This window comes from Cryptotermes secundus, unplaced genomic scaffold (assembly GCF_002891405.2).
Source record: "Cryptotermes secundus unplaced genomic scaffold, Csec_1.0 scaffold1025, whole genome shotgun sequence".
NCBI classification, from domain to species: domain Eukaryota; kingdom Metazoa; phylum Arthropoda; class Insecta; order Blattodea; family Kalotermitidae; genus Cryptotermes; species Cryptotermes secundus.
The window spans coordinates 1,039,988-1,062,483 of record NW_019730118.1 but is presented as its reverse complement, the minus strand read 5'-3'; the positions used below and the strand labels follow the sequence as shown (position 1 = coordinate 1,062,483).

General features: G+C 41.1%; 2 protein-coding genes across 5 annotated transcripts in view; one reads left to right on the top strand and one right to left on the bottom strand.

Moving 5' to 3' along the window:
* The window catches only part of LOC111866271 (transmembrane protein 65), a 45,685-nt gene extending 28,714 nt beyond the window's left edge, over positions 1-16,971 (bottom strand). For all 3 annotated transcript variants that reach the window (XM_023855058.2, XM_033752181.1, XM_023855059.2), the window contains exon 1: positions 16,401-16,971. In XM_023855058.2, the coding sequence (XP_023710826.1) occupies positions 16,401-16,815 (415 nt within the window). In that variant the 5' untranslated portion in view covers positions 16,816-16,971. The remainder of the gene's footprint in view (positions 1-16,400) is intronic.
* A 771-nt stretch (positions 16,972-17,742) lies between these two features.
* On the top strand, positions 17,743-22,195 carry LOC111866277 (COP9 signalosome complex subunit 5). 2 transcript variants are annotated; one of them, XM_023855070.2, is made up of 5 exons: positions 17,743-17,789; positions 18,132-18,306; positions 20,364-20,598; positions 20,678-20,872; positions 21,527-22,195. In XM_023855070.2, the coding sequence occupies exons 1-5, from the start codon at positions 17,777-17,779 to the stop codon at positions 21,968-21,970; spliced, it is 1,062 nt and encodes a 353-aa protein (XP_023710838.1). In that variant the 5' UTR covers positions 17,743-17,776; the 3' UTR covers positions 21,971-22,195. The 2 variants fall into 2 exon arrangements, with proteins under 2 accessions (XP_023710838.1, XP_023710839.1); XM_023855071.2 differs by lacking the exon at positions 17,743-17,789 and adding an exon at positions 17,796-17,899.
* Positions 22,196-22,496: the final 301 nt, after the last annotated feature.

The following is a 22,496-nucleotide window of genomic DNA, read 5'->3' as shown; positions in this document are numbered from 1 at the left end:
CTCAACAGTACGATATAACAATTTAGTGCATTCGTGAGAGGAAGTGTATAATACTGACAGCAAAACTTATTGACAATGATTGATTTAGCTCTCATCACGTGACAGTCATCGCTGTTTAGCCCTCATCACGTGACAGTTACCGCTACAGCGCAACTATCACCCACCAACTTGCCTGACCTTAACAAGAGATGTATATTCACTGAAAGCAAGCAGATATACAAAGCAGCATCAGTACACTATGGAAGTTAACAGCGTTCACCAGTTCTGATGCAGAACAGCCAATCTCTGTATGTGATTCCCTGGCCCCCATACAGGTTCGAGGCCTCATTAGTGGTGGATTTAGAGCGTGGCACTTTTTTTTTCCGTTTGCTCCTTCCTTCAATGTGTGTATTGGAAAATGATAAATATTTATCATTATTATGATATCATTTATATCTCACCGCGGACTCTGAATCAGTCATTTACCAGCCAAATCTTACATGTACCTTACCTCAGTACATTTTGTCCATAACAATATAAGTACTTTCTTTACAGCTGAAATTCATGTAACAATGGATTGATTCTGGCAAAAAAATCTGAAAGTGTAACACCGCTAATATTGAACCGTGTCGATGAATCAAATTCTGGACCACGTGAATCTATTCCACGTCCTCATAAACAATTATTCTTTCTGGTTCAACTCGAAGGTTCAACGCAACTAACACGAAAAAGCCCGTCACTGAGAAAATTCTGGAAGCAGGTCCATCCGTTCACGGATATCTCAGTCCGATGCACTTGAACAACCACCAAACTACCACACCCTCCGATACATAAGCTTCAACACAACTAACAACAAAGCCTGCATTTAAATATGATCCTGAACCACGTGAACCCATTTCATAGCCATGTTACCTATTCGTATAAGTTTACATTGTAATATAATTTGCATATATCCTCGGTCTTTCATGTGGCCACTTACCAAGAGACGTTCTCACAAAACTGTGTACACGTTCTTTGTTTTCCGCATCCGAGCCTCTCTGAATAAGCTAAAAACAATACCATGTGAGCTGTACAAATAAAAAGTATTGATATTACACATTATAAAAAATCATCCATCAATGTTTATAGATGTTTAGATACAGATAACGTTTAGGAGGAACCTCCTGCCTTTATCTTCAGGGCAGAAGTGCCTCACTCTATATTCAGAGTAAAGAGGCTCACTTCTTCTCATCTGAGAATGGAGCCAGTATCTGCCTCCAATGATAGACCAAAAACAACTGGAGAATGTTAAATGTTTTAAATATTTGGGTAGCTTGTTAACAGATGATGGAAGGTGTACTTGTGAAATTAAATCTAGGATTGCCATGGCAAAAGCTGCATTTAGCAAGAAGAAGAATCTTTTTACCAGCAAACTGGACTTAAATTTGAGAAAGAAACTAGTGAAATGCTACATTTGGAGCAGGGCTATGTATGGGGCTGAAACTTGGACACTTAGGGCAGTAGATCAGAAACACCTGGAAAGCTTCGAAATGTGGTGTTGCAGAAGGATGGAGAAGATCAGTTGGACCGATTGTGTGAGAAATGAAAAAGTGTTATTTAGAGTCAGTGAGCAGAGGAATATCCTACACGAAATAAGAAAACGTAAGTCTAATTGGATTGTCATATCTTACGCGGTAACTGCCTTCTAAAAGAAGTTATTGAAGGAAAGACAGAGGGGTGGATCGAAGTGACTAGAAGATGAAGAAGACATAAGATGATGCTGGATGACCTTGGGGACAGAAGAGGATATTTTCATTTGAAGGAGAAAGCTCTAGATCGCATCAAGTGGAGGAACTGTTTTGGAAGAGACTGTGGACCTGTCGTCTGACAGATTACTGATGAATGAATGAATCTGCCTCCGAACTTCCGTACCTATACATCAAACTACACACAGTCATGATCTAAGGTGACTATTACAATGTTTGTTGGTTTGTCGTTATGCGCTGAGTTGTTGACAGTTAAGAAAAGACCCAGAAGACGGCAAAAATAAACGGTAGTGGAAGGAGTTCTCCAGTTTATACAGAAGTGCCGACCCGTAGATAACCTCACTGCTACGATCAAACCGCCGTTACAAAACCCTTTCAAGTTTATTGCGCACATGCTCAGCGAAGCTGTGATTTCAAAATATCCCTTAGGGTTTATAAGACTGGACCAGCTGAAGGGCTATTTGCGGAAGCCGTAGCTAGGGATTATAAAATCGTCCCGCTGATTTTTTCAACGGACATTTCACTAGTTCGCATGTTGATTAAAACATTTCCCCACTTATGACTGAAACGTTTAATGACTAAAGCCGAAATTACAAAATCTCAGTATTAAAACTGATCATGTAGTTGTTAATTTTCGTTTCTGTTATAATGTTTCCAGCCACATTCGGCATAAGCAATACTGATTACACTTAACCAGTCATCACTCCCTCTTCCAGAATTTCATCCGATTTACGTACGTGTATAACACTGCACTGCATAAGGAAAGTCATTATACATAAGAAATAATTATAATTATATCTATTTCGTTAAATACATGATTTATTGCGAATACTTTAAATGAAAGGTTCGTATTTTAAAGAGTTCCATATACGAATACATATAATCTGGGACAGTCGCACAACAAATAATCAAAGAGAAACAAAATAGACACTGCTGTGTCAACATTAGTTTTTATTCGTTGTTGGTGGTAATGCTACATGTTCCGACCCTTTTTCTGGGTCATCCTCAGGCGTACATGAGTACTCTTTGGCTTCTGAATTACGTCATTAATCAACATGAATTCAAATTGTGTCTGTGTGATTATTCTATATTGACAATTATAATTTCATGTACGCATTACGCTGGCAGCAGTCACCTGTAGGAGGGAGGTTTCTGAGATACTTGATATGCTTCCACTTTAGCTTCATTCAGAATGCTGTTTGTATCCAACCTCCACAAACCGAAATTAGTTTATACGCCGACCCTTAGTGTAGAAACATTCTACCGAAATCCGCTAAGACATTTTGATGATGAAACGGGGGGGGGGCAAATAGGCGGTCACGGTAGCCGAGAGGTCTAAGGCATGTACTGTTTTCGCTCGCTCGGAAGCCGGATCGTGGGTTCGAATCCCACGCAAGGTATGGATGTTTGGTATGTGTGTTTATTCGGTGTTTGTGTTGTCCTGTGTTTAGGGTGAGGCCTTGCGACAAGCTGATCACTCGTCCAAGAAGTCCTGCCGTCTGTAAAATGATCATAAAAGTGAAAAATAAGAGGGCAGGGCCCAACAGGGCTGTAGAGCCAGTGAAAAAATTAGGCAAATAGGCACGCTGTCCCTGTTGTGCTTATATCTGACGTACTTTGTGCAAAAGAATTTCCGTCTTCCTCCAAAATATTCATTCAAAATAACAGAACACGATACAGTACTCAGGTGTTATTCAAATCTGCAACCGTTTTTCAATATTGAACGAAACACAGGAAATCATGCCTAATTTCGGATTCCATACAGAGTGTGAAGGAAAGATGTGGACAAAATGTCCATATCAACATGGGTATGGAAACATGTAATTACTGAGTTACAGCTGAAAGAATAGCGCTCCTGAATGATGGCGCTCCGGCACATTTTGGCCGTGCTATAATGACCGATCGATAGGTACAGTAGGACCCACTACGCTGTCTCCGCACTCGCCAGATTTGGATCTTCTCGATTTTTACCTGTGGGTGCGCCTAAAAACCCTTAGTTTCTAAACGGTTCTGACGACGATGTATGGCACTCAGAGTTGCTAGGCTTTTGGACTTTGTCCATCATCCGGTATTCTAAAAACTAGAGAACACAACGTTCCGGAAACTGATTGAGCTTAGCTCTTTCTAAGGGACCCAGCATAGTAGGTGTTTCACCCCTCACCTGAGGACGGAAACAGATCCAGTTTCCGAAACGTTGTGTTCTCTAGTTTTTAGAATACCGGAGGATGAAGTCTAAAAACCCAGAAAATCTGGCTGAAAATTATTCTGTACGTAGTTCCAGTTAACGACGAATGCACTTCACCATCACGCTGTGGGTGCCTGTGAGGGTATCCGCAATTAACCCGGCATCTCTGAAAGGAAGCAGCGGTCCATGATGAGACGTGTCGAGGCGTGCACTGAATCTCAAGGAGGACATTTTGAACACTAATTATAAATGCACACTTTCAACTCACAAATTAACTGTTTATGAACGCACCTTGATACGGACATTTTGCTTTGTTTTTGTATGTGGAACTCGTGCCCGAAATGTGATGTTTAAAGCACACCTGTATAGTAAATATTTAAAGGCCAATGATGCGCGCAAAATTGCAGAAACATTTGGAATAACGTGAATTAGCTCTTCCCCTCTTGGTATAATTGACTGTGCATAGTTCTGACACAGAGCATTATGTTGTCTTGAGATATGACGCACCCATTGCAACATAGGTAAACAGATGTCAGGATAAAATACAACTTTTCTCGAGAATAAAATGTTTAAACGCAACAAAAGAGATGTATATGCTCTAAATTAGACTGGGTATTTCCAGCTCAACAATGTAACAGCTCATTTATGACTTCTGCAGAAATAAACTTCCTACGTAAAATTTTTAGCAGTACGGATCTGATATATTGCCACGTACAGAGTTATCGCCTTTAACATGACTTGTCTCCGTTACCCCGTGGTAGCAACGGAAACGCGTTCTCCAGATTACCCTCGTTACGGCTTGAAGAGACTCTTCGAAAGCCTCTATTCAGGTTTCTCTACACAACATCCAGCACCTCAATACACGGCGAGTGGGTATAAATTCCCTGAATAACGATGGCTTCTTTAAATTAGACCTACCGTACCTCCATGTTCATGATCTTACATCCGTGGGCGGGAAGAGATACCGGCAGAGAGTAGAAAAATTGTTTCAAAATTAATTTTGTGTCAGTATGTATACAGGTATGGTCTTGATGGTCATTGAATGCAGGTACATGTGAATTTCTTGCGTTTTCTTAGCCACTTTTCCTTATTATGCAACGCAAGATAAGAGTTACGATATCACTACGTCTGCCAACAGCATGTGAACCGATATATTTCCAACAAACGTCAAAAACATCTGCCACAATTCTGGGATTTATAGTTCCCTGTCGTTAACAATGCCAACATTACGGCTGTGCGAACCTGTGAGGGGGGTGTGACACTACTAGCGTACTTGAGAAGGATGCTGAAATGCTATGTGGTAATAGATCTTAGCCTATCTTTGCTCAGTAACTAATGGCAAGGCTACAGGACTGACATCTTCGCACGTCTACCCTACCTAACTTCTGAAACAAGCTGACTGTCACAGAAGTAACAGGGCTACTCGAATCTAACGCTAGAACCAATTTGTGAAAAACTGCATCTGATCCTACATACTCTATCCAAAATAACAAAATAAAAAATCAAAGGTCTGTTATGGCCATGATCATAAACAGCGGATGGCCTTCGCCGAAGAATTAACAAGACACGTAAGGTAAAGTTGTCCCTGTGCTTAATTAAGCATTACGCCATGAAGACGTATGTGGGAGTGGATGTATAGACCCACATTCTTCTTGATCTCAGCACTAGCTGGAGGTGAGTGGTCAGCTTCAAGCCCCGGCCGCTTCACCCCCAGGGAAAGAGCCCCTGTACCCATTGGATAGGAGGCTGGGTGAACCTCAGAGCTGGTCTAGACGACATGGACCCTACCGGGACTCGAACTCCAACCTTTTTGTCGTTCAGCCCGTAGCCAGTCGCTATACCGACTGAGCTAGGAAGCACAAAAATACCGGAGATTATCGCTACCTATAAGTGTAATATATAAGAAAACTGTGCACAGCCAAAGCAGAGCGGTAGCACGACAAGTCTCATGGCGCAACAGTGACACCCCGCAAGATACTGCATGAACACATCTCACGAGAAGCAACGGTTAATATACAAAAAGTGGCCTGTAGTCCGCAAGCGAACTATACCGACCGAGCGACCGCCGTTTGTCGGCGAAGTTAGTGCCAACTTTAGCGGATAGAGGGCGTCACGTGGTCAGCGCAACGAATCCTCACGGTCGTTAATCTCGGCTTTCTAGACCGGAGTAATTGTTTGAAAATATTAACATCGTTTTGTTAATATTTTCTAACAGATCAATAATCAATTGCTACGCTATCGCAACTAAGTTTCCTCTTTCGAACAGGCCGAAGACCGCAATAAAGCAACAGAACAATAATCACTGATCTGTTGGAAAAACATCAACAGTTATCTGCCGTGACATGTACTGATACAGTATTACGCAAGATTTCTTTACTTTCGTGTTACAAGACTTCTGATTGGTCACAACGTCTCTTGTTTGGCTATGCCTTGTAATGGAAATCCTTACATTCCATGTTCTATGTTTGAAAACCACCGTCCCCTGAGAACTTCGTTTCTGAGGGTGGGTTTAAGTCTCTGTGAAGCCGAAACTCAGCAGTCTTCATAAATTACATGGACTGTAGAACATAACAAAAATGACAACCCACGACAGGACTCAACACAAATCGCCTAGCTTAGGACATTCCTATAAAGAGGGCGGCCTGAGGTAGCGACAGTATTGTAATATGTTACGTAGCTTAAACACTTGTTTTTTATGAGGTAATCAGAAAACGGTCTCATCTGGAAACAGAAATACATATATCGTAGATAAAAATGACAAGGGAACAGATCACAGAAGTTCAGTCCCCCGTGAAAGTCAGTCCTATGTCAGTGCCACGTGTGACGGTCACCAGAGACTTAATTTTGTGTTTAACATTCACAAGAGGGTGTCGCGTGGTCAGCGCATCGGATCCACAAGGCCGTTAATCTCGGGGTTCTAGACCGGAGCCGCTATTTCCTTCAAACAGTTCCTCAATTATCCTCACAAGGCTGAGTGGACCCCGTTCCAGACCCATTACTTCTAAGAAAATCTGGTATCGCCGGGAATCGAACCCGAAACCTCTGGATCTGTAGCCAGGAACTCTGACCACCAGACCACAGAGGCGGCCATGTACTCTATGTACATTTGGTATTTTAATCAGTCTCTTAACTCATGTTAGTTATGCACCTTGATCATTCTATGTACAAATGACAGACATGAAATGAAAAATTACAATTTTATACAGATAAAACTGCGTGGCCTTCAAAACTTACGTAGGCTGGTGATTAGGCCCGCCAGCCAAATTAATTGCCCAGCTCTGTTCCACATTCACAAACTGTAACAGAATATAACAACGTAAAAGTCTCAGAGAAAACGATATCAAAGGAACGGTAGTACATAAAACAAAGAGATGTCAGACTCCGTGAATTAGGTGCAGACCTGAAACTTACCGGTAACCGAATCCGGTACTGTGTCAATAGAGGAAAGAGGAAGGCGTCACGAAGTCCTATAGTACGTCTATTCGTGACAGGCCTATTAATAATGCAAAATAAAGAATATTATGGTCGTGGAAGACCAGTTCGCCAGTCACGGTAACCGAAAGGTCTAAGGCATGGATGTATGTTATGTGTTTATTCTGTGTTTGTGATGTCCTGTGTTTAGGTAGAGGCCTTGCGACGAGCTGATCACTCGCCCAAGGAGTCCTACCGGCTGTAAAATGATCAAAATGGAAAAACAACCTCGACACCGAAAGGTATAAGAGGAACGGATTAAGTGAGTAATAAAGGACGACCAGTTCTATGTGTCGACACGATTACACTTGTTACTGCTTCATTGGAAGATACAACTCGCTATGCAAGTTTTGCTACGTATTCTAGAAGTAATGCTCTAAGGCTCTGACACTTGTACTGGGAAGGTGCTCGGTTCCAACCTCGACCGAGACACCGGCTATCCTGACTGAGGGATAGCATATCGATCAGGCCACGACCGCTTCCAAGTCCATTCCATTTCATCTATCGTCCTACAATCCGACGCTATATAGTTTGGATACTGAAAAGTGTCGTTAAATGGCCCGTAAAAAACAAAATAAACTCCGTGGCTTTAGTCCGCAAGCGAACCATACCGACCGAGCGACCGAGGCTTGTCGGCGTATTCAGTGCCAACTTTAGAGGATAGAGGGTGTTGCGTGGTCAGCGCAACGGATCCCCACGGCCGTTAATTTCAGTTTTCTAGACCGGAGCCGCTACTTTTCTATTCAAGTAGCCCGTTAATTATCCTCATGAGCTAAGCTGACACCGTTCCAGACCCACTACTTCTCAGAAAATCTGGTAGCGCAGGGAATTGAACCCGGGACCTCTGGATCTGTAGCGGTCGGCCCGTAAAAAAAACAGTGTTCTAAAGCGCACGGCGTAACACAGTAACACACATGCAGTACATTTCCGGGCGCGGTGAGAACTATTTCAAAAACATGTCAAATGAAGACCATGATTGTAACGCACCTGTGACAGCGTCTGTCTGTCCGAATGTAACAATGTCGCCCTGCATGAAACGATTTAGTCAAAATTCAGTAAGATCCTCGATAAAATGTACCGAACGAATGAAATGTTTACAGAAATATTACCACCCATTCTACCAGCCAACAGAACTGCAGTCAAGATACGTTTATCAGTAAACGTCGAGGTTGGATGAATATGGCTCCGGCAACAAATCTTACAAATTCCTGCCACTTCCAGCGTATGGATGATGTGACTGTACAGCGGATGCAGCTGTAGAAATCGATGTGCATCTCACTGAGGACGGACAGCACTTGTGAATGGAGCCCAGTTCAACGTATAGGAAAGCTATAAATAGCTCCCAGCTTCCGCGTGTCTCACATGAGCTGCACATTTATGTTAACTATGCATTAAATAAACGGCACGGTGTGAACATAGTATGTGGCTACATGCTATTGGATAGGGGAGTCGGTACGGGCTGGACAATCGAGGGGTTGGAGTTCGAGTCCAGGTAGGGTCAAAATTGTTCTCTTCCCCCACGTCTTCCAGACCGGCTCTGGGACCTACCAAGCCTCCTATCCAACTAGTACGAGGTGGCTCTTTCTCCGCTGATAAAGCGGCACGGGCGTGAAGCTTACCATTCACCTCCAGCTAGTGCTGAGGTCAAGAAAATGTGGATCTATACATCCATTCCCCCATACTTCATGAGTTAAGCAGAGGGGACAACTTCACCTACATGTTATTACTGACAAAAAGGATTTGAAGATCAGTGAAAACGCCAAAAATTAAAACCCATTCATCACCATAAAGTAGGTTTCTCGGAAACGACCTCCTCTTCCTCATCATCATAATGAAGCACGTAAATAAATAACTGAATTATCACCACCATACCGCTCTTGTCGCACTGAATTACATGGAATTCTACAAATTTATAGACCAGAGTCAGACCTTGTCCCTAACGCTCATCACCAGGGCCCGGAGTTTGATGATCTAAACTATGTTAAAAATGACCGAAAAAATCCAGAAAAATGACATAAAAGTTAAAAAAACAACCTAAAATGTATCATCTCATGGAAAATCTATAAGTGCTTTAAAATGTATTTTGATCTTTATTAACACTGAACTCATCGTTACTCTTTTAAGTTCTTCCTCGTTTTTATGTTGAACAGTAAGCAATATATGATTGAATTTGAAGCTAAATGTTTTAATACGATTTTTCTACCGTGTTTGAACGCTTATCAAATGAACATGTACGGTATACATTCCAGTATTTCAGTGCCACCTCATTCAGAGTTGCAATAGATGACAGTCAACATGCGGAGATTCTCGAAAATGAGAGAGCGCCTATTGTCCGACAGCACATTCTTGTGCTTGGAGAAACTCCTTTCCACATCTGCAGACACAATGGGAGCGTACTTAAAGTGTACCAAATCACTAGCAGTAAGTTCTTCTTCAATATTGAAAGTGCTGAAGGACTCTCCTGTCAGAATTCGAGAAATGCTGCATAATGTTTCATAACTTAAGTTTTTATCTATAACATTTTTCATTTTTCATGACACCATTATACCAATGTCCCCTGGCACTTTCTCCAAATCACTGGCTATATTTTTCACGAGATCGAGCGAATCTTCTAGTGTTGCTCCTTCCTCCTGTAAGCATTTTATTCCTTCTGTCAAGGAACTGAAATTTACCTTTATGAAGGCCAGCTGTCCTTCCATTTCGCTGCACGAGAACTGTTCCTGAGCAGCTTCAATTGCCCTCGCATCCTCCGTCTTCATTGAATCTACAATGTTTATCACTATCTGAAAATCATTGCAATAGTAAATTGCATCATCAATTCACGTTCCCCACCTTGCGATGACGGGTTCCGGGGACAGTGGAACCCCAGGAGCCACAAACTTAAGCTGCCTTTTTCAAGCTGGAGCATTGACGAAAATCTTCTTCGTCCATGACACGAGAGCACCCACTTGAGGAAATGTTGATCTGACTTCCTCCGTCACTCTATGCAGTGCATGAGCTAGGCAAGTAACGTGCACCAGTTTCGTATAAAACGACTTTATTAACTTGCCTGCTTTTCAAATATATGGGGTCGCATCGGTCACAAAAAGCAAGACGACGTCGTGTCATATATCTTCTGGCCACAGTAGAAACATCGACCTGTCAAAGAAATTACAAATTGTGGAATAATTAACGGATTCTAGCACCTCACTCGTAAGCAGAAACACTTCACCTGGTCCATCAATTTCCAAGGTTCCAATGATGACGCTTGCCACGTAGCGAGCCTCCGTATCGCAGGTCTCATCAATAGAAACGAAAATCTTCTTCCCATGCACTTTATTCCTAACCATTTCCAGGATATTGTTGTAGAACTTGGAAAGGTAGAGGGTAGATTCATCCGGGATAGAACGACCACAATTCACACACAGAAAATTTGTCAGTTTTTCATTTTTCAGAGCCAAAAACGGAATATCTGCGGACACCAGAGCATCACACAGATCTGTGAAAAATTCCGATGACTTATTTCCGCCTTCAGATGAACACTGTTTCAGTAACATTTGCACAGATTTGTTTTTGTTCGAAAGTTGCACCGCTCGTATATGCTCGTTGTGGCCGATATGTTGTTGTGCCGTGAAACATTTTTCTGCAGTTAATTTCGTGTCGCACATCTTACAGTATAAAATGTTATCGTCGGTGGAAAATATGTTATCTGCAGATTCAGCTACAATCTGCTTCAAATTACACGATTGAGATGAATCCCTCTAGTGCAACACAGAGCTGAACTTTTCACACTGAGAACCTTTCGGCAACTGTATCTTTGTCTGTACGGTCAAGGGCGAGAAACTGAAGACAGACGGAGTTTTATTGCGCAACAATACACAGTGTGTTCAGGTTCTGTTAGGACTGTGTTCATTAAAATATAAGACGTCAATTGTTTTCAAAATTTCACTATTTTTATTCAAAATAGTCTCCTTCTGATCCAATACATAGCTGGAATCAATTGAAAAGTTTTCGAAAACAGTCACTGTACTCCTTTTGTGGAATCGCATTTAAAACTGCGGTACATTCCCTTTGGATGTTCTGGATGGTGTCGTGACGGTCTCCTTTCATCGGCAACTTAACTTTTGGGGACAACCAGAAATCTGCTGGAGCCAAATCTGGCGAACTCGGAGGATGATCAAGGACTGTGATCCCATTTCTGACCAAAAAATCGCGCCCGATCTTCGATTTGTGGGGTGGGGCATTGTCGTGGAGGAGCGACCAGGAACCTTGCTCTCGATATTCAGGTCGAATTCGAAGAATTCTTGCCCACAAACGGTTGTGAATGATTCCTTTGGAATCGAAGAAAACGGTTAGCAGTGTCTTTATTCGACTCTTTTGCATGCGCACTTTCTTTGGGCTCAACCACGCTGCACTCTGCCGCTTTGTGAGAGGAAAACACCATGTCACGTCACCAGTAACAATCGATTTTGTAAATTTTGTATCACTTTGGGCCGACCGTAACATGTCTTTTAAAGTGTTCCACTCTGGCATGTTTTTCATCGCCTGACAGCGCGTGCGGTACAAACCGCGCACAGACCTTCCGTTTGCCCAAACCCTCGTTCGAAATTTGATGCACAGTACTTTCTGCTATTCCCAAAAGCTCCTCGATGAGTCTTGCAGAAACACATCTGTCCGATGCAAGGATTTCGGTCACTTTTTTCACAGTTTCTTGGAACTGTAGGATTGATGAAAAATGAATTGGAAAAGATGGGAAAGTATGCGTTCGTGACTTTATCTGAGGTATAATCCTGGCATTTGTTTGGAAGGACTGAGGAAGACGAAGAAAAGCTAGCCGATATCCGGCTCGGGCACACCCAGGATACAACCAACGTGCTCTGTTATAAGGAAATGTCTATCAGTGCATATGTACCTTATTTTAGCTTGAAGCATGATGTCAGGTTCATTCCATGGTATGGTCCTGTTTGTTGCAATTTGTTGGTTCCAAAGTATAGTGACATTTCCATCCGGAATTGTTTAAGCTGCTTTTTAGCTATGTTCTTATCATTTCTTCCTTTCCATTTTCAATCCTACTTCTCTACGGGTATTTGTGTATAGACCGTTTCATGTTATTCATATTATACGTGACTGAGTGACTACAGACGGGGTTTGAATTGGTAATTGGGTTTAGCCGACTCTTACATGTCGTAATTATAAGAAACTATAGCGCTATCGCTAATTCATACACTCTACAATTCATTACAGAACGCACTAAGTCTTCTCGCTCTGCTGTGTCTTCGCCGGTTGTCTGGTAACGGCTTCCAACGTCGTAGATTTCTCAGCTTCCATGTTCAGCGGCTTCTGTTCCTGCTGGCTGGCAGTTGTCTCACCTTTCAACTACGTGTCGCCTGGTCACAGTCTTCTAACTAGGGCTATTCTTCGCCCCCTTATGAAATGCGCTCGCTAACTGCCGCCTCAAGACTCGTAACTCTCGTGACTACGCTTCATGAATCACTGTCACACACAGACTAGTGTTCCCACTCACGGTCTTCACCGCGCTGCTGGGTAACGTCTTCCAACAGTGTACGTTCCTCTGCTCCCGGGCTCACGTTCTCGCAGGCTGGCGTCTACCTCACAACAAGACTGCGCAACGACTTAACAAAAATGGCGCTCCTCCGCCTCCACCAGGGGCGACCGTCTTCGACGACCTCTGACGGGTCTTTCACCCAACTGCTAACTGCAGGCAATAGATTACACACCTAACTATTCTCCCACTCTCGAGTGAGAGAGAGAGTTACTTTACGACGGGCGGTTTATCGCCAATCAGTTCGTCTTGGCGACGAGCCCCTTGAGGCTCAAGACCAATATTCTTTTCAATTAAACACTTGCGGTCATAGTCCTTATGTAACATCCTCTCTGACGAGGGGATGGGTCTGTCGTTTACAACTGATGCTGACCTTTGCCAACACAGTCGCTCTTAGGTCCGAATCCCTTGGGGCTCATGACCACATTTTACTGCCTCAGATTCGAGACTCCCCCAACGTGGAGGACCAGGTCCCCGTATTTATATCCCCCAGGAACAGGGAGGCCCGGTTATACTCCCAGGCACTGGGTTCCCTTTTCTTCGACTTCTATGACTCGCAGGGCTACGGTGGAGGTATTCGACATGGCCTCCACACGGACCCACAGAAAACACCGCTTCCCACAATTTCTCTATTGTGGCCTGCATAACTTTTGCTATGCTGACATGGCGTTTACTGTGCCGTAACCTGGTAATGGACGTCTCTACTGAATAAACTATTCCGGCTTTCAGCAGACATGCCACAGTATTCTTCCTTAGTTACAGCTGGACATGGAGCTACTGCCATACTGTTTCACCGAGCATGATGGCTCAAGCGGTGACATTTCTGATCCATATTAGGGAGAGTTCGGTTCGAATCTCAGCCACAAGGTATCTGTGGTTTTCCTCAGCCCCTCAATACAAATGCCAGGATGATACCTCAAATTTAGCCACAACTGCTTCCTTCCTCATCCTTTCCAATTCACTGTTCAGTATCAGCCTACCATTTGACACTGTACACACTCACATACTGATCCATTATTGGCAGTGCGGTGGGCCACGCATCTTGATACACTGCTCTAGTGCAGAATGGAACTTCCTTTCAATTTGGGTCTACGTTTTACACAGTTAAAACTTCACACTGAAATGATCCTGGTGTACATCCATGGGTTCACCCTCACCATGGTTGGGCTCCAATAACTAACTCCCTGTTTCTTGATACACTACCTATCATACTCGAAAATTATAATTAAGTAGCAAAAATATATCTATAATCTCAAAGCCAATCACTGTATTCCCCCAACAGCCAATTGCAACCCCCTCCGATCTCACCAGTGTATTTCCTTACAATTTGCATTAATACTATCTTTCCACCTCCTGTTTTGGACTTCTAAAAGGTCACTATCCTGGCAGTTCCAAATCAGAATTCTGTATGCATGTCTTGTCTCTCCTATACAAGCCACAGTTTTGGCCTGTCATAATTTCCATCCTTCCATTAACCTAACAACTCTCAGTGGCATGTTAGAAGTTCTTTATAATGCAATATCCTTCAGTGTCCATTGAAGTTCCAAATCCCCCTTTCTTAACTTTCAATACGTGTTACTCTCAAAGTAAGAGGCCACATTTCACAACCTTTAAAAATATTGTAAAACGGTTTCAGTATTTTGTAAAGTAGATACAATGATGAAAGCTTTTGAACTGACTAATGATAAGAATATTTTTACACACAAGTCACATTGAATTTTAAAATTATTTTAAAACACTGCTAGAAATTAGTGCACGGGTTGCACAGTTCATGCACAGCCTCTGAATGTAGGCTGCAGTTGTGTTCATTCAGTTACATTTAAAATCCTGACATGTATGTAAGTATCGAAATCCTTACAACACAAGCAAATTCGAGGCATCTCTTACACATAGATTTACATATTCACCAATAATTTAATTATTCTCTAACTAAAAGTACAAAGAAAAACAATCCTTTGAACCACAACAGAATAAAACCACAAAGCTGAAATAGCATAAATAAAATATCAGTATTATTTTCACCTGCCAGTTTCTCCACTTGAAAGAAAATGATATATTTAGAACACCTGCAAAAGAATTTCATTACAGGATTCAATATGTGGTGTTAGCATAAGCTTTCCGCTTGTTCTAGATGCAAATATATGCATCTGAATTCTACAATCTAGTACGTAACAAAGGTGTGGAAGAGCATATTCTGGATATGACAAGTCCAAGGAAGAAATGAGGAAATATGACTGAACTTTCAAATAAAAAGTAACACAATAATTTCTGAATAAAAACTGTAACTTATTTTCCAAACAATGCTCCTTCCCCAACCCTAAATACCTTTCAGTACATCCTTTCACATTCATAATAATTTACATCACTGAAGTTGGCCTTCTAATGGAAACTGTGTGTAAATTGTTGCTCAGACACACAGAAAAAATATTTGAGTAATATGTTCTAGTTCATAAAGGAATTCAAGATTTAGCAATATTTATGCCATATTTTATATAATGTGTGTATTTACATTAATCTTCCATGCAGGACTTTATTCTCTTATTGTAATCAGCCAATGTACAGTAACTGACTTGTCCTATATCATGTAACAATGATCTATTGAGACGAAATAAATAAATAAATCTCATGAATGGGAAAGTAATACTTTACACTAAATGTAAAAGGTTACAGAAATCCCTTTATTTGGAATACTTTTCTAGCAGTGTAGCATGATAGAAATTTTACAACTGGTACTATATTAAATCTTATGTAGCAGTGGCTTACACTAAGTGGTACCACAGACAAAGTTGAACATCAGTACATACACTTCACATAATTTAGCTTAATGAAAGGTGTTAAATACAAGTTAACTTCTACATCTAAAATTACTGTCTTAGAATTTGATATGTAGCAATTAATAACAAAAGCTTGTATGCCAATACCTAGAAATAAGCTGAACTCACACTGTTCATTGAAATTACAATAACAAACATATCACTCTCTTGAGAAAGGTGTAAAAAAAAGAAGAATCAATAAACTTAATTCAGTAAACATAATCATTAAAACACAGATGTGAAATTTAAATGTAACTGCCTTAAATACTATCTGCTTTCCATGAATGCAAAAGCAATGCAATCTTTGTGTATGTATTTATACTTTTATCCTAGAAAACATATCAAATTACAAATTCAGAATAAAAATTAAATCAGTTCTTGCCTTAATATGTAGTATTATGATTTATCATTTACCATACAAGTTGGGAGTGAGTGCTTCAGATGTAATTATTCAGACTTCACAAAATCTGTATTGCAGAAAAAATAAACATCAGGATATACAGACAATATGTAAAGGAGAAAAGCTAATGGTTGTACCTCTAAACTGTATCATTTTGGAGATAAATTTACTTCAAAAACTTCCTGACAGTTTGTTGAATTAAAAAAGGAACAAACAAAAGTTGAAGGTCTGAATGAGCCTCATTCTCAGTTACATAAACTATTACCTTCATACTCCGCTTTCCTCTTCTCTGACTGAAACTCCTGAAGGGCTGTAAGAAGTGCTGTCCTTTCCTCTCCAGTCAACCGCATGATTAAGTCATGTGCTTGAAGTTTGGTAAGGGGTCCTGTCAAAGAGTGTGCTTTTTCTTCTTCTAACGCTGATGTAGAACTACTATACAAAATTTTGCGTTCTTTTTGAACATAGCTTACGGCATTTTTATATACGTGCACCTGGCATCTTTTCCCTGTTATTACTGACCCTACAAGTAAACTTTCATTATTTATATTTCGCGCCCCTTGTAATGATATATGAAAAAATCTGAGTATACTCTTGATGTTAGCAGAATAATCTGAGCACCAGCAATTAAAAATTCTGCGTATTCCCGAATTAATATATACATTTTGGGTTCCTAGAGCCATATTTTTGTTGGATACTATTAAATTTAGAGCAAACTGGAATTCATTTCTGTAGTAATTTTACGAAAATGTCGTATCGTTTTACGCGCACCATTCACTCACCGCCAAACAACCGAGACCTCGATTAGCTCATGTAGCTGACACGTGACCGACGTGACCTATGACAGAACACCTGACGCATCCTGACCACTGTGATGAGGGAAAGGAAAACATGCGCAAACACCATCTGACATAATGTCTACTGCCATCTATGAGCAGCGTTCACACTGCTCGCTCATGTGTCCCAATCATAATTGTGTGAAACACTCAAAAGCCCCTAATAAAACTAGTGTCCTCCTACATGTGTTCGCTTTGAATGTTATGGGGGTTTGGAATTAAGTACAAATTATTTACGAGTTTCTGGCTATTCTTTACTGGATGGTAATATTACATTTGAGCAACCTGTTGCATGTTCTACTTTTACAGGGCTTTGGTAAGGACAGGAAATTTGGGATAGCGTGCACTATTGATTCTGCTGGAATGCTGCACAATAAATATTTGTGCAGCAGACATTTTTTTGGAAAGTGATTTCAGTACAGCTAAAAGGATGCAGTGGAAATTCTATGTGGCTCAGATTCACCTTCACGTTTAGCCTCCAGTTCTTTCATTACATACCCTTTCTTCCCTTGCCTTCAGTTCCAACTCCTGAAGATGATATTCATATAATCTAGGTGTGTAATATTCATTACATTATGTTACTTCATTACTATGGTTACATTATTCCATTCTTTCTCAGCTTGTGTGAAAACAGGTTTCGGGAGGCCTAGTACGCATAGGTTACTACGGAGCGCTACTCTTTAACCGACTGAGCTCTCGAAAGTGGCGGCCGCTGCTCCGAAGTTGTAGCCCAAATGCTGCCAATAGATGGTAACATTAAGGTTTCGTGACGTCAGGGCGGAAACGCAGCACACGGAGGACCTGACGTATGGTAATTGCAGGTGAGAAGTTAGGATGTTGTAAAGTATTAAATGAATTTGGTTTGGAACGTGTGAAAAATACAGATTTATAAAACTAGTTTACCCAGTGCACGTATTGTTTTGCTTTAAATGTATGTTAATATTAAGGCAGTATTCTATTAAAAACAGGGAAGTTTAAATACATTATGTCCTGAATTTTGTGAGGTTATGTGCTGTTTCGTTTTCATACCGCTGATACGTTAATAGCAGGTGTATTCATTTAACTGTACTGCTAATGTAAGGATAGATATCCACAATTTTGAAAATTCTGAACGGTTTTGTCGAAATCTAATTTCGATAGCTAAGTCGTTTATTTTGTTATAGGTTACTTGTTTTTCGCAATGGCCAGTGGGTCATCAAATGATACCCAATCAACAATTGCCCAGAAAACATGGGAGATGACCAATAATATCGAAACCATTAGCAGTGTTGATGAAATATACCGTTATGACCGAAAACAGCAACAAGATATACTTGCTGCTAAACCATGGGAAAAAGAGTAAGTATATAGAGATATAGATATGAGTATCGAATTCTAATTTAAAAAACGTATGCAGATTGTCATATGCACCATGATAATACTGAACAATATCACAGGTAAGATTGCATATCCATCTGGGTCTGACCGCTGGAACTGCCATTAGCCACGTTAAAAAAATTCGCTTAGTGGGGGGTGGAGTCCAACTGGGTCCACTCGGCACGGCGGCCACTGATTGGCCTATTGTAGCCTGTCCCGAGTGATTATGATGATGGAGAATTTGGCGGAATGAAGACTGGCAGGGGAACCGAAGTACTTGGAGGAAACCTTCCCCAGCGCTACTTCTCCACTAGAAATCGCACTTGACCAGACCCGGGATCGAACCCGGGCCGCCGCGGTGGGAAGCCAGCGACTAACTGCTTGAGCTATGGCGTGACCTAGGTATTATCCATGTTAATCTTCAGAATTATTCTGGCTGTGTGCAAAGATTTGAAGTAGAGCAATCTTTTCATAGCTATAAATTAATGTATAAGTGGTGGGCCTTCTTGGCCCTTGCACCGCGACCTACAGTGATCTATTGCACTTACCCTTTTGATTATCCCCTCAGCAATCCTGCAAAATAGTCACTTGGTTCCATAAAGTATTGACCCAAGTGACATAATCTTAAATAAGCTAGGGCCTCACATTCACACAGGATATGTGTGGCTGTTTCATTTTCTTCTTGACACCTCTCACAAGTGGGACTGTTACTTAGTCCGAGTTTGAAGAGGTGTCCTTTAAGGTGACAGTGTCCTGTAAGTAGTCCCACCACCCATCATAGCTGGTTCCTTCACTCTTTTAGCAGAGGGTCCTCATATGAGTCCCTTTGCTTGCCTGAGTCCAGTCAAGGATCCCCAGTATTTCTTGTGACTCATATTTGTCCAGTCCCTGATTGCCTTTCTGGGAACTCCCATAGAGATGCCACAGGCTGGTTCAGGTTTTTCATTATTAAGTTTGAGCACTAAATTCTCTTACATTAAATGGTGCTAGTATCGCTACGTCCTTGTCCACCATGTTAATGTTATAGAGGGTATTGTTTTAACTAGTACAAAGGTGGGGGTACCTGCAATGAAATAAGGCTTACATTAATGCCATGGTGCAGAAGCTCATTTGAGAAGCTTACAGTTTGTAAATTTGTTAAATTCCCTCTCTTTTATAGTCCCCAAAAGGCCATTACCTTGTTGAGTATGAGACCACCACTGGACCATACCTGAGCCAGTCCGATCAATTCCACACCCTTATATCTGATTGCTTATACGATTTTCATGAGAATCTGTCAATTTATTGAAAGTTTGGTTGCTGGTCACATTAGATAAGTTAGAATGGTTCATGCCAGAGCTATACCAAAAAGTGAAACACAAACTTCTGTGATTGGTGAGGAGGATCAGACAAATTAGATTGGTTTGTGCTGGTTCCAGTAACCTTAAATAGAACCTTGCTTCAGTTGGAGATATAAATGATCACCATACCGTAAAGTTGTGTGGATGGACGTGTACTGGTGGAATTAAAGACATCATATGAAGAGTTCTGTCTTCTGGGAGATAACATCATGTAGTCTGTTATATCCCAGAAGATAGAAATCTTCATAACCACTGCTGTGGGAACCCTATATATGCTTATGTTTCTTCATAAGATATGGAATGTGGGCTAAATATTATATTATGAAATCATTGCCATGTTATATTCATTCTTAGAACCTGACATTGCATTATTAAACTATGTACATTACTGTCTACTGGGAAGTAGCATCTCTGTCATCAAGGAAGAAGCCGCAGGCAGCAGGTACCTCTCCTCATCTGGGGCATCACATCCCAGAAGATTATCTCTATGGTGTATGGTGGCTGCTGTGACAACCTCAAACTCTGTTTGTTGCAATGAAGAAAGTCGTCTTCTGAGTTTTGGCGCCGTGTATTCTTCGTTTTGGCTGACATTCCTCCGAAACGTCGGCCAAAACGAATACATGGCGCCAGAACCCAGAAGATGACTTTCTTCATAGTCATCGCCGTGAAAACCTCAAAACTCACATCTGTTTGTTGCAGTCCACATTTTTTCAAAGATATCAGGATCTCAGCTCTTGCTCTGCTCAAGATGGTAATGCATGCCCGATCTGGTGGCACACTCGAGGTGATGGGTTTGCTCCTGGGAAAAGTAGATGCTAATACAATGATGGTAATGGACTCCTTTGCTCTCCCAGTGGAAGGCACAGAGACTAGAGTTAATGCACAGGCACAAGCATATGAATACATGACGGCATACATTGAAGCAGCAAAACAGGTGAGAAGTTTGTGCATGTTATATGTTCCTTGTTCTATGAAACATATTTGGTGGTATGATGTAATTATACTTTTTTTAGGTTGGTCGACTAGAGAATGCCATTGGCTGGTACCACAGCCATCCAGGATATGGCTGCTGGCTCTCAGGCATTGATGTGTCCACGCAGATGCTCAATCAAAACTTCCAGGAGCCTTTTGTTGCCATTGTAATTGATCCTGTCCGAACGATTTCTGCAGGCAAAGTTTGTCTTGGGGCTTTTAGAACATATCCAAAGGTTAGTGAAAAATCAGATACATCTGGTAGAAGAACTTGGAGGAACAACACCAGTTCTGTCTCCCATCGCTATAACCTGTCTGTCTTATTGCTATTCTCCCCTTCCATATTCTTTTTTGGTCTTGAAAGTAGCTGATATCCAAGAGGTTTCCTCACCTAAACTCTGCAAGGTTTACACTGCTTGACAGTTGCAAGAATTGCATTAAAATGTCAAAGTCCATTACATTTATACTCCATATCCAACATGTCTGTCATTTGCCACAGTCCCAGGCTGTCAAGAGGTCAGAAGATTCCCTGGTTAAGATTAATTACCATGTTCTCAAAAGCCCACAACAGTGCTGGTTCAGTCCAGTCCATGGTTTCATACTCTGTTTCTCGGAGATCTAGTTTAATATCTCATCTGTGCCTAGGTCACTGAAGTAGCCTCTTCCCATGAAGATTTCTGACTGTTGTTGCCTATCTCATAGCTGTTAATATGTCATTCTATCTTTAAAAGGTGAACTATAGAGTTTGAGCTTTCAGTATCTAATTTTCTTTGAATGCCATTATGTCCTCTTTCATAATTCATATATTATCTTTAACAGAGGGTGTCAGACATCCTTGGTCTCTAACATAGTGAGGTACTAATGTTGTTCATTTCTTCTTATTACTTTAGGGATATAAGCCTCCAAGTGAAGAACCATCAGAGTACCAAACTATACCTCTCAACAAGATTGAAGACTTTGGTGTTCACTGCAAGCAGTATTATTCTCTTGAAGTGACATACTTCAAATCTTCTTTGGATCGTCGCCTGCTGGATTCTTTATGGAATAAATACTGGGTGAACACGCTGAGTTCATCTAGTCTTTTGACTAATGCAGATTATACCACTGGCCAGATCTTTGATCTCTCTGATAAACTTGAGCAGTCCGAGGCCGCTCTTGGACGTGGAGGCTTCATGCTGGGTGGAGCTGACCCTCATGAGAAAAGAACAGAAGACAAGTTGTTGAAAGCGACAAAGGACAGCTGCAAAACTACCATTGAAATTATCCATGGCCTTATGGCTCAAATGATTAAGGATCGCCTTTTCAATCATGTCAAACCAAAATATGAAACGTAAAATATAATACCATATATGATGCATTTTTTAACACTTAGTTTCAAGGAATTTGTATCACCTTATGATCTGGCAACAAGAACTGGACAGCATAATGCAGTATAATTAGCATGTTTATAAGTTTGTATACTATCCCAAAATGGCAAAAAAAAAATCGAGCACATTTGATGTAATGTGCCAACAAAACAAAGGAAATAGTTCACTAGAAATAAATTGTTTCAGTATTTCTTTGAGTACCTCTTTCTTCAGACATTTTCGTTCCTTTAAATAATTTTCCATGTTGTAAGAATCTAAGAGTCATATTTATCTGAATATTACATTAGAGGTTTGAAAGGCTGTGCAGTAAATCCTAAAGCACAGCACATGAGCACCCTGGGATTCTTATGTAAGAAGTCAGAGTCAGCTCAAAATAGAGTCTAACACACAGATAACTGGACTACAGATGTGTCAGGGGTGATCAAACCTGAAACAGCATGAACTTTTTGTATATAAATATTGGATTATTCCATAGAAGGGCAAAATCTTCGGG